Source organism: Geotrypetes seraphini, chromosome 11 (assembly GCF_902459505.1).
Source record: "Geotrypetes seraphini chromosome 11, aGeoSer1.1, whole genome shotgun sequence".
NCBI lineage: Eukaryota > Metazoa > Chordata > Amphibia > Gymnophiona > Dermophiidae > Geotrypetes > Geotrypetes seraphini.
In genome coordinates this window covers 114160192-114173127 of record NC_047094.1, presented here as the reverse complement: position 1 = coordinate 114173127, position 12936 = coordinate 114160192, and the positions used below count along the sequence as shown (strand labels likewise).

Below are 12936 nucleotides of genomic sequence, written 5' to 3'. Positions count from 1 at the left end.
TATATACTCTAAAATAAACAGGGATTTTTGGGCCAAAAAACTGGCCCAAACATGGAAGTCCTGGTTTATATTCAGGATAGCACCCCCCTCCCAGACTTATTGCAGGCTGCCATCAGGCTCTGCTCCTTACCTCCCCCCCTCTCTGTCTGTTGTCCCTGATCTGCCGATCCCTGGTGGTCCAGAGGTGCAGCGGGCAGGAGCGAACTTTCCATGCTCCTGCCCTGCTGCTAACCAGGTCAGTCAGTGGTTGCCGCGAGTTCTGGTTTCTTCAGCCACTGAGCAGCACTGAGCAGGAGCGCGCTTTGGTGCTGCTGCACAGCGCCGAGCGGCTTCCTGACTGGCTCCTGCGAATTCTCGCCAAAGTGCGATTCTGATCAGTGCTGCTCAGAGGCTGAAGAAACCAGAACTCGCGGTGGTCACGGCAGCAACCAACCGGGTTAGCAGCACTCCTGTCCGCAGCACCTCTGGGCCATCAGAGATCAGCAGGGAGAAAAGGGGTCTGGGTGCAGAGCCTGGCAGGGAAGGGAGCTGGGTGCTGTGCCTGGCAGGGGATGGTGGGAAGGGAGATGGGTGCAGTGCCTGGCGGGAAAAGAGATGGGTGCAGTGCCTGGCAAGGGATGGAGGGAATGGAGATGGGTGCAGTGCCTGGCAGGAAGGGGACTGGGTGCAGAGCCTGACAGGGGAGGGAGATCTGGGCAGGCCACTTGAATATTAAGCCGCCCGACATATTCGAGTTAATCACTTTTTTCTCCTTTTGGGGAGGTAAAATGATGGTCTCAACTTATATTCGAGTGTATACGGTAAATAAAGGAGTCAGAGTCAAAGTGGCGATACTATAAATAAAGGTGTCTGAATCAAAGGTTTTATGTACTAACTCCACAGCCCTGCTTTCAACCTCCCACTCCAATAAGATACCCAGTTCACCATCTCCAAGTCACCCAGCCGCCTTTCTTCCCACCCAAGCACACACCCTAAACTCATTCTCTCTCTATCCCAGTCTCAAAACCTCCTTCCTGAACCCCTCCCCCCAAAATATCAATCAGAGGACAAGAGGAAGAAGAAAGTATCCGCATGCAAAGCTGATCCTGCTTATTGCCATGAGCTCAAAAACTCATCCCTTGTCTCTTGTCCACCTTCACTCCAGTTCTCTGCCTAGTATCCCTCCCTTCCCTAGGCCTCCATCCTACTGGTAGGGCAGAAGCATCTACTGCCCAGGCACACCCTTCCCACTACAGTAACGACATTCTACAGATGCAATGAATGAGACATAGGCCTGCTATGCAGGAGCACAGATGCTAATCATTCTCCTATCCACTCCAGGCACCATAAAAATTTAAATCACCATGTCCAGCCCTATTCTACTAAGTTACATCCATGCTGGTCTTTTTTTCAGGTCAAGAAGCAGCTCAAGTAGAACAAATATTTTTTGTTGTTAGATTTTGCAATACTGTATATAGCTTTTTAACAAAGCAGTGAAGTCCTAACAAGGGTCTTACCAGCAAACATGATCATGTTACCAGCCATTAGTTCACAATTTATTAACATATTATCAAATCTCCTCTACTGCAAAAACTTGAAGCAAACTATAAGCAGAATAAGACAATTATCAACACATTTTCCAAAGAAAAATAATAATAATCATAACAGCAGCTTATATACCACAGGACCGTGAAGTTCTATGCGGTTTACAAAGATTAAAGAAAGGTACAAATAGATTGAACTTAACAGGGTGGAAGTTAGAGATTAACAGCTCAAGGGATCAGTTATTGAGGAAAAAGAGTTGTATGGGTCAACTGCCTAGATATTTCAGGAACAGAAATAAGGCACACAAGATCAGTGTGCATGTCCTACACCACAATTTTAAAGACAAATTAAAACACTGATAAATATATATATTTGATCCAGACATGCACATACCCAAACAGCAGGCTTCTTTTGGCTCTGGATGAAACTTCATGCTATCCCATATAGGAACAATGATGACTTTTTACAACTGCTGTCCAAGTCTGTATTCCAGTCTCAAATGACCTGTTAACCCTTGCTCAGGCCTAAACCTAAAGTTAACATATGTCTTATTGCATTCATTTATCAGTATTTCACACCACCATTCCTTAGATTGCACTGCCCTGTCCATAAAGGGCTTACATACTGTACCAGAATGTTAACTCACCCTGAGCTACCAATGAAGAAGCATCAGCTAAATAAAAATAAAATCCAGTGTTCCTTAGCATTCCCTCATGCAGCTACCACTCAAGTCTGAAATTTCCTCAGTCACTTCTTACATCTCATCCAAAGGGGTAACCGATAGTTATGGATATATAAAACTATGTGTCTCAAGGCCATCAGATGAAAGGGGTGAGCCCCCTAAAAGCAAAAAAAAAAAAAGTTTGAGATGCAGTCTTGCCTTACTAATAGTTGCCAAAAGAAAAAAAAAAATGGAGGGGGGGGGGGGGTCAAGATGGAAAGATTAGCTTCTTGTCCTGTTAATCTTCTTTCTTGTAAACCCACACTATTCCTGAATCGATGAGTAGTGAATCCCTTCTTGTGAGATCTCTTGTAGGAAGCTTCATTGGCATACTTTTACTCCTCCTCTCTTACCTCTGGACTGCCCTCCAATTCCTCAGACAGTAATTCCTGGAGAGGACATGAGGGAGGAGTACATGGACTATTGACTGTCCCCAAGAAACATGTTTGTTCTGCTCATATTAGTAAACATCACAACAATCAATTATTTAAAAAACAGAACAAATCGAACAATGAACATGAGATCTTAGCCTGAACTAACAGTGTGATGGCATGTTATATATAGACCCTAAGAATTAAACAATGCGATATTTGCAGATCGTATTCTTGCTAATTCTGGACAAAGAACAAAAAGTCCAACTTACCAGTCCTTATTGCGGCAGACAGCAGATGAATCACCATCTCCCAAGCCAGGCTTCAGGAATAGTGTGGGTTTACAAGAAAGAAGATTAACGAGGTAAGAACCTAATCTTTACTTCTTGTACAACCCCACTCTATTCCTGAACTGATGGGACGTAAAAGAGCAGTCCCTCAAATTTATGGTGGGACCAATGAGCCTGCTACCAGAATTGCAGATCCAAATGTGGAATCCCTCTAGGTGCCATATCTATTCTGCAAAACTCTGTAAATGTAAAGAAAAAATGAACAAGCAGAAAAAGGCAAACTCCTGTCTCACTTGTAGGAAGACAACTGAGGAATTGGCAGTCCAGAGATTAAGATTAAGAGGAGGAGCAAAAATATGCAAATGAAGCTTCCTACAAGAGATCTCGCAAGAAGGGGTTGGTTACCTGTCTGTTCAGGAATAGAGTGGGGTTGTACAAAAAAATGCCATTAAATTAGGAATCCAACTAGTTATCTTTTCCATGTACAAAACCATGATTGATTTTCCAAAGAAATAAGTTAAAATCAGGAAAGGACTACAAATAGATAAAGACCAAACAAGTTCATATGAGGTTCTCAAACACTGAATTATCTGCTAAAATACCTGGACGGATGCAGACGATACGTTGTCCTTTGGTATCTAAGTGAGGCAGAACAGTCAGGAACCCTGAGTCTAAAACAGGTTTTATTGCAGATGGTTTCAAGTTGTTAAAAACCTCAGGCCAATCCCGTCTACAACCATGGTACTTCACCAAAAGCTGGAGTGCCCGGTCATAATCAAACTTTCGGGCTCTTAGAAATCTCAGTAAAAAGGCATCATCTATACGGGTCTTCAGGTTGGGATAATCCTTCCAGATCATGTCTCTAAGTGCTTGGACATCACGGAGCCTCCATTCTGGTTTCTCCTGCAACTCTTCCCGAGCCTTTGCAATGAGCTCTGGCGTCAATGAGCATATATAGGTTCGCTGCTTTGGGGATTGTTCATTTTCCAGTGTAGATTCCACAGGATAGTCCTTTTCCAATAAGTCATTTTCTTCTGCCATTGGATATCAAGAGACTATTGTTAAAGAAACATAGTAGATACAAAAATGTTTAGCAATGTTATGTTTATTACATTTTTGATTTATCACAAAATCTTGGACATGACAAGTCTAAGCAATTTACAAAAACAGTTGCTAATCTCCAAAAACAAACAATAGCAGGAAAAAACACACCTCCAATAATTGATAGGAAAGAAAGGCATAAAAGATCCTAATCTAGACTTGAAAAGTATCTTTAAACAAACAAACAAAAAAGCCATGGCCATAAACTATACCATTATGTCATGCCATCCAATATTATTAACCTTTTACAAGGGCATTTAATAGACTTCTTTGTTGAACAGATTAAGATTTACTTTACATTTTACTGTATGATAAACAGAGCACACTTAGCACCTTCTTTTATTAAACAGATCTTACTGTTTTGGTCAAAAACTTTTCACACATTTCTCAACCAGTAACTTTTCAAAGTACAGGTAACTTGTATTCTGCACACTAAAAGCCCCTTAACTGTATCCATTGACATCCTGTTTGTCTGTCTTGCCTGCTTAGATTGTAAGGTCTTTCGAGCAGGGACTGTTTTCTATAGAAATAATTAATAGTAGTAGTAAAAGCCTATCCATTCTCAAGTTAGACTTGGTTAAGAAAAACACACAGAATGCCTGTTGCCTGCTTTTAAAGTTTGATGGGCGCCAAACAACCTGAAAACAACTTGCTGCAGAAATCATTCATGGTACTTAATGTAATTATTTTTCTCAGTTGGATTTTAACCCATGCTGCCTATTTATAGGAGTGTCTTTTCTTTTTCTCTCTCTCTTAAGAAGAGCAAAAACAGCAGGATGCACGAGATTTCCCCAACCCGTTATAGGAAATATTATAAGGGGAGAGGAAAATGCAGCTCTGGCTGCAACACTTCCTTAAAATTAAAGCGGAATTGTTTTGCCTCGCTACATTAAAAAAAAAAAAATAATAATAAGAATGAAGTTGTCTTTTTGCAAGGTTTGATGTGGGAATTAATGTTGGTATTGAAGTCCTTGGCCTTTGCCATTCCTGATATTTCTGTAAATGAAAAAAAAAACCAAAGTTGAACTGGAAGAAATGTAGTGCCAATTATAAAACACTAAGGGCTCCTTTTACAAAGCCGCGTTAGCGGTCTTTATCGCATGCACCTTTTTAGCGCGCGCTAGCCAAAAAACTACTGCCTGCTCAAGAACAGGCGGTAGCGGCACCGCCTAACGCGGATGGCAAATTAGCACACGCTATTACATGCGTTACACCGCTAATGCGGCTTTGTAAAAGGAGCCCTAAGGGCTCCTTTTCCAAAGCTGTGCTAGCGGTTTTAGCGCGCGATGTGGCATTAGTTCTAGCTGCATAGCGTGGGTTTAGCGCACCCTAAAATTCTGCATGCACTAAAAACGCTATCGCAGCTTTGTAAAAGGAGCCCTAAGAGCTACCCCCTTTTAACTCCATTGTGAACTTTTATTTTTTTTTTGTTACCAGTAATCACTTGTTTTTCCTACCTTTAAGCTTTAAATATAAGAGACCCCCAGGCGATGAAATGCTAAGCCCTAAGAAAAACTACAAATAAGGCCAACATCACCCTGTGATCAGAAATAAAACTACACAATCGACAGCCCTTGGGCAGGTGCCGTCGGCGACCCCCTTCCGCAGCACAAAGTAAAGGCTCCTCTAGCTGGGAAGGCCGAGGCCAAACGGTCACCGCCGCAGAGCTCGCCCCACGCCTCTATCCGAGCCCCATGCCGGGCAACTGAAAGGAAAAAAAATGCTCCGCACCTGATGCTCGCCCTGCGGCCGGAAGCGGCCCGGCTCCCCCTCTTCCGGCGGCTCGCGCACCTGAGCTCGCGCAGCTCGTTGGACGACCGTTGGTCACGTGAAGTAAGGTATTCGCAGGAACGCCGGTTGGTCTGTAAAGGAGGGAAAGGAAGAGGGAGGGGGGGGAAGAGGGGAGGGGAGGGGCGTAGGTGTGGATGAACGTGGGGCGCGAGGACCTGTGTGCGCAGACTCAACTGCTGGTGGCGTGTCCTATTATTGCAGCTGGGATGCGGGGGTTGTTGCGCTCTCGGTGCTCGGCTTGGGTGCGCACGCATGCGCGCGCGCGGGCAAACGTCATAGCGGCTGACGAGGTGCAGGTGGTTCAGTCTCTGGTAACCAGAGCTGAGATTATGATGGCATAATGCCTCATTCCACCAATAAGAGCCAACCTCATCAGTGATGTCACAATGGCTTGATTGTCCTATAATTGATGCACTTTTATTACGTACCAGGGGGGTGCTGAAAAGTTCTCAGCCCACCCAACCAACTTTCTAGATTCTGAGCATTATTTAGCCATTGTGGCTGAAAAAGAGTGTTATCTTATTTTGTTAAGTGTCAATTTGCAGAAACAAAATTCTATCGACATTGTTTCAGATCATTGATTGAACCATATCCACATCATTCTCGGTTGGGTTGAGAACTTTTCAGCATCCCCTCTTATGATTAGCATATGGGAAAATGTTTACTTCAAAGGACTAACCCCCTCTTTTACTAAGCTGCTCCAATGCTCATAGGAATTTTATCAGCATCAGAGCATTTAGCACTCCGAGCCACGGTGGAAACCTCTACCATGGCTTAGTAAAAGAGGGCCTAAATTTGGTAAAAGGTGCCTAAATCTGAGTACCAAAAAATGTGGGTTGAACACTTCTATTTAACGGTGCTCAAAGTTGAGTACCATTTATGAAACAGCGTGCAGCGGGATCCATGCCCAACTTTTAGATAAAAGAATTTTTATCACAATGAGCGCATAATTCAGGCACCTAGATCATAGAATTACCCTTAAAATGTATGTCCTTTTGAAAATTGATTTGTATCTGTTTACGATGCTTTGATTTGCTATTGTCATGTTTGTTTAGTTATTATTTTTGCTGCCATTTTGTGATCTGCATTGATCATATTTTTGGAAATTAGCGGAATAGAATGTTTCATAAATTAATGCAAAATAAATCACTTACCACTTTATTGCACCCAATCGTCATTGAGTGATTTACAATACAATAATGAAATACAAAAATTTTGGCAGATCAGGATTGTAAGTCCCATCTAGTCTCCCCAAATTGCTTCTTTTAGTTCATCTCTGCTCACTTCGCAGTGAAGGATCCTCAGGGGTTTTTCTGGGCTTTTTTGAACTTTGTTACTGTTCTTGCTTCCAGCAGCTTCCCTGGGTACCCATTCCATGCATCTGCCACTCTTTCCATCAATAAATATGTACAGATATTATTTATTGACTTATTTACCACTTTTTTTTGAAGGTGTTCACTCAAGGCAGTATCAGTCATAAGCAATAGAAAATTACAGCAGTGAAAAAAATATTCAGATTAGATTAGAATACAAAGTATGGCATAATATGTTGCATTACAATGTCAACACAATGCGTGAAAAACATTTTAACAGACAGCATATAGAGTGTAAACAAAGAAGAAATATATGTGTCAAAATCCAAGAATGTGGGGTGCCTTTTACTATGCTGCGCACACCCTAGACCTTATCGCCAGCATTGAGCTGGCGTTAGTTCTAGCCACATAGTGTGGTAGCGGTTATTAGTGCAGGGAGCCGCGATGAATGTTCCACGTTGCTCCCGATGCTGAGTTCCTATGAGTGTCGGTAGCTGCGCAGAGCATTCAGCACAGCTCCCTGTATTAATAATTGCTATCACAGTTTAGGAACGGGGGGGGGGGGGGGTTATCTAGTGCTCAATCTTTTAAAATAATTTCCATCTTTGCATATTTAGGTGCAAAGGATAGATATGCTCATCACATCTAATTTTCTTTTTTTTTTTTTTTTTTGTAAAGACAGCATGCATGCACACAATTCTTTGTTAAAATACTCATGCAATTTATTTTATTTACATTACATTACATTACATTACATAAGTGATTTCTATTCCGCTTGTGCCTTGCGGTTCTAAGCGGATTACAAGTTAGAAGACTGGACATTTCCAGTAGCATTGCAGTACATTTGTTTGAAAATCTTTTACCTGCCTAAATCTAAGCAGGTTACAATATACTTACAAATGCCGAAAGGGGATCATTGGAATGGACTTCCACTGCAGGTGATCAACGCCAGCAGCGTGCTAGATTTTAAAAAGAAATGAAATATGCATGTGGGATCTCTAGCGGGATAAAGTCTGAGGGTGGGTCACTAAGTGGGCAGACTTAATGGGCTATAGCCCTTTTCTGCCGTCATATTCTATGTTTCTATGTTTCTATGAGTTTGGAGATGGGTTTTTGAGAAAGAGCACTTCAACCCATCACATAGTTTATGGTTCGACTAGGAAATCAATCTTCAGTGTCATTGCTCCAGCGTTATAGAACAATATGCCATCCCATCTCTGCAAAGACTCCTCCCTCTCTAAATTTAAATCAGACCTGAAAACATTTCTTTTCAAGAATTCCTTTGATTGTTAACAACGCCATAAGTATTATCTTCCAGGTAGGCTTCTAAACCCTCCTCCTTTCGTATCTCCCCTTAAATGTTTTTCTTTCCTATCAGAAATTGTAATTCCGCTCCCACCTCTCCTCTACTTCACCTGTAATAATAATAATAATAACAACAGTTTATATACCGCAATACCGTTAAGTTCTATGCGGTTTACAAAAGATTAAGCGAGGTACAAATTGATTGAACTTAAGAGGGGACATAAGAACATAAGAAGTTGCCTCCGCTGAGGCAGACCATAGGTCCATCCTGCCCAGCGGTCCGCTCCCGCGGCGGCCCATCAGACCCATCGCCTGAGTAGTGGTCTATACCTATCTATACCCTTCAATCCCTTTTTCTTCTAGGAATCTATCCAAACTTTCTTTGAAACCATTTAATGTTTTCTTGTCTACAACAGCCTCTGGAAGCACGTTCCATGTATCAACCACCCTCTGAGTGAAAAAGAACTTCCTAGCGTTTGTTCTAAACCTGTCCCCTTTCAATTTCTCCGAGTGCCCCCTTGTACTTGTGGTGGTCCTTAATTTGAAAAATCTGTCCCTGTCTACTTTTTCTATGCCCTTCAGGATCTTGAAGGTTTCTATCATGTCTCCTCTAAGTCTCCGCTTTTCCAGTGAGAAAAGTCCCAACTGCTTCAACCTGTCGGTATATGGGAGATTTTCCATTCCCTTTATCAGTTTAGTTGCTCTTCTCTGTACTCCCTCAAGTACTGCCATGTCCTTCTTGAGGTACGGCGACCAGTACTGGACACAGTACTCCAGATGCGGCCGCACCATTGCACGATACAGCGGCATGATGACTTCCTTCGTCCTGGTCGTAATACCCTTCTTAATGATACCCAACATTCTGTTAGCTTTCTTTGAGGCTGTAGCGCACTGCGCCGATGCCTTCAGTGTTGCGTCTACCATCACTCCCAGGTCTCTCTCCAGGTTACTGACCCCTAGCGGTGTTCCCCCCATTCTGTATGTGAACATCGGGTTCTTTTTCCCCACGTGCATGACCTTGCATTTCCCTATGTTGAAGCTCATTTGCCATTTTTCGGCCCACTTTTCCAGCTGCGTTAGATCCTTTTGGAGATTTTCGCAGTCTCCCCTGGTTTGAGCCCTGCTGTATAGTTTGGTGTCATCTGCAAATTTAATAACCTCACACTTGGTTCCCGCCTCTAGGTCGTTTATGTAGATATTGAACAGGAGCGGTCCCAGCACCGACCCCTGCGGAACTCCGCTCGTGACCCCTTTCCAGTCTGAGTAATGGCCCTTTACGCCAACCCTCTGTTCCCTGTTCGCCAGCCAGTTTTTGATCCATCGGTGGATCACCCCTTGTACCCCGTGGTTCCATATCTTCTTAAGCAGCCTTTCGTGTGGTACCTTGTCGAAGGCTTTTTGGAAGTCAAGGTAAATGATGTCTATAGATTCCCCTTTATCCACCTGGCTGTTTACCCCCTCGAAGAAGTGCAATAAGTTTGTGAGGCATGACCTACCCTTGCAGAAGCCATGCTGACTCGGTTTTAGCTGCTCATTGTTTTCGATGTGTTCACAGATGCTGTCCTTAATCAGTGCCTCCATCATCTTTCCTGGGACTGAGGTCAGGCTAACTGGCCTGTAGTTTCCTGGGTCTCCCCTTGAGCCCTTCTTGAAGATGGGCGTGACATTTGCTATTTTCCAGTCCTTCGGGATCTCTCCGGTTTTTAAGGATAGGCTGTATATTTGTCGAAGTGGCTCCGCTATTTCGTTTTTTAGTTCCTTGAGTACCCTTGGGTGAATGCCGTCCGGACCTGGAGATCCGTCGCTCCCCAGTCCGTCCACCCGCCTGAGCACATCCTCCCGGCCCACCTCCAAACTGACCAGCCCCACATCTCGGCCTCCCCCCACGCTCTCTCCAGGCTCTGGGACGCTGGCCACATCCTCCCTCGTGAAAACCGACGTGAAGAACCCATTCAACCCGTCAGCCACCTCCCCCTCCCCCTCCACCACCCCCTCCCGTCTCCACCATCCAATGGTCCCACCTCCTCTCCCGCCGGCCGCCTCCCCCCGACGCACCTGAAGAACGACCCGAAGCCCGCTGCCTCCCCTGCCAGTCTCCCCCCACACTCTCTCCCCGCCCCTCCAACCGCTCGGTGGCACTCCCTCCGGCGCTCCCCGTGCACCCCCTGGGAGAAGAAGGAGAGTTAATAGGACAGGAAATGCGTTGTGGAGGAGAGAGTGATAATAGGATAGAGGAAACACTAAGGAGGAGAAAGAAGATGAGTGGGTCAGTTGTCTAGATACTTTAGGAACAGGTGAGTTTTTAGACGTTTTCTGAATTCCTCATAAGTAGTGGGTGAAAGCAGTTGATCTAGGTCTTTACCCCATAGTGCTGCTTGATGTGAAAGAAGGTATTCATGGTGTTTTTTCAGTTTACAACCTCTAACTGGGGGGGAGACAAAGTAGGAATGAGAGCTTCTCTTGTGTCTGTTGGCAGAGAAGGAGAAAAGGTCAGTTTGCGTGTCACCCCAAATCTATTTTATATTTTAGCTTTTTAAATTATGCACACCGCTTAGATAATAAACTTGAAACTTGATAAGTAGTAATAGTAAGGAGGCTTGTTGTTTGTATGGACTTTACTGTTATATTTAGAAATAAAACGTAGACAAAGGAAATAAGGTACTGTAATTCCTTTTTTATTGGACTAACTCAATGCATATAGACTTCACTGAAAGCACTCTTGGAATTCTCTGCAGTTCATGCCAGGTTCATCCACTAGGTGGCAGAGTATTCCTACTCAAGAGTTTACATATCTGGCTGTTCTACAGGTCTCAAGGTTTCTTATTTTATCGCTCTTGCATGTAATCATGGAGATACCTTATAATTGCTGATGTTTTGTAATCAGTAAAGATAGTGATATCCCTGCCATGTATTTTTAAACATTTTCCCTCTCTTGGCAATGTTTCTCACACCTACCCCAGCAAGGGTCAAGGAAACTGAAACCCTTACCGCTCTTCTTCCAAGGTGAAAGTAGACTGCATGAAAGCATCTGTGATCCAACTTCTAGTTTGATGTAAACTTCTTCTATTAGTCATTATAACACTGTAATTACTAAGTTGTGGTAAAATATTGCAGGTTAGTAGCTTGTGCAGTAAATTTCATTTAGCATTGTAGCTAGGGGAAACCATTTTGGTTGTTCCACAGAAAGGCAGTACATCAAGAATATGATGATACTAATAATAACTTACATTTTCCCTGGCTGCAGCAACTCAAAGTTAGCAGGCTCATGGTAGTGTCCACTATGGTAATGGTGTCCTTCTGTCCTCAAAACCTTTCTACAAGAGCTCCCCAAAAGACCCCCACCCAATATAACTCCTGCACTCAACAAGACCCTCTACGCCCTGATCCCCCATGCCACCTAAGGGAGGGGGGTCTGCCAAATGTCCTTTGAAGGGTTAGAATTGATCCCTGGCCATTCCTGACCTTTTGGAGCTTGAGTTCAAAATGGTGCTAAAAGCCTTCTAGTGGTAGTCTTGAAGTACTACCCCTAGAGGTCAAAGTGCCAAATAAGAAAGCACTCTGTGCAAAACAGTCTTTCCTATTTTTCTTGTCATTTCTCATACAAGCTGGCATGAAAATATCCTGTCTCAGCACTGCCACGTCGTGCTGTGTTTCAAGCAGAACATTTCTTTATGGCTGTTTGCATACATAGGTGTAGTTTTTTTATTGCAGCAATTGCTCCTGTTGTCAGATATTACATACTGTGCAGGTTATAAATATAAATTGCTGTATTTTTACTAACATGACTGTCACAAATCATGTGAAAAATAATCAAGTAAATATTGAGACCCAGTGTTTATGTATATTTTTAAAAAGCTGGATGTGGCATTTGAAAAATCACATATATTCAGTACATTGCACATAGAGATGTGCAACATGTTCTCCTCCAGCAGGTATACACGTAACAGTGATAGCCTCTAAAGCAGGGATCTCAAAGTCCCTCCATAAAGGCCACAATCCAGTCGGGTTTTCAGGATTTCCTCAATGAATATGCATTGAAAGCAGTGCATGCACATAGATCTCATGCATATTCATTGGGGAAATCCTGAAAACCCGACTGGATTGCGGCCCTCAAGGAGGGACTTTGATATCACTGCTCTAAGGGATAATTCTATAAGGAGCCATGTAGATTTAGACATCAACAAGGTGCACAAGTCCCAGTTTTCAAGCCGTTAACATACATGTTGCTACATTTGTGTAAATATCCATTTTCTGACTACACCAGGGGTGTCCAACCGCGGCCCTCACCAGTTCGGGTTTTCAGGATTTCCCCAATGAATATGAATGAGCTCTATTTGCATACAGTGGAAGCAGTGCATGCAAATAGATCTCATGCAAATTCATTGGGGAAATCCAGAAAAGTCAACTGGATTGCGGCCCTCGAGAACCGACGTTGGACCACCCTGGACTACATGTTATTCCGTACGTATGTGCCAATATTCCAATGAATCACAAACTGTATGCTACCGCAAGATTCCAGG

At 43.4% G+C, this 12936-nt stretch overlaps 1 protein-coding gene across 3 annotated transcripts in view; it reads right to left on the bottom strand.

The window, feature by feature from the left end:
• The window catches only part of TTPAL (alpha tocopherol transfer protein like), a 30375-nt gene extending 24317 nt beyond the window's left edge, over positions 1-6058 (bottom strand). The window contains exons 1-2 of one of the 3 annotated variants that reach the window (XM_033914517.1): positions 5739-6058; positions 3509-3961 (exon numbers count right to left, since the gene is read on the bottom strand). In XM_033914517.1, coding sequence (XP_033770408.1) covers positions 3509-3947 — 439 coding nt within the window. In that variant the 5' untranslated portion in view covers positions 3948-3961; positions 5739-6058. Of the gene's footprint in view, positions 1-3508; positions 3962-5464; positions 5702-5738 lie in introns of those variants that run through there. The other 2 variants (XM_033914518.1, XM_033914519.1) reach the window with 2 other exon arrangements.
• Between the last annotated feature and the right edge of the window lie 6878 nt (positions 6059-12936).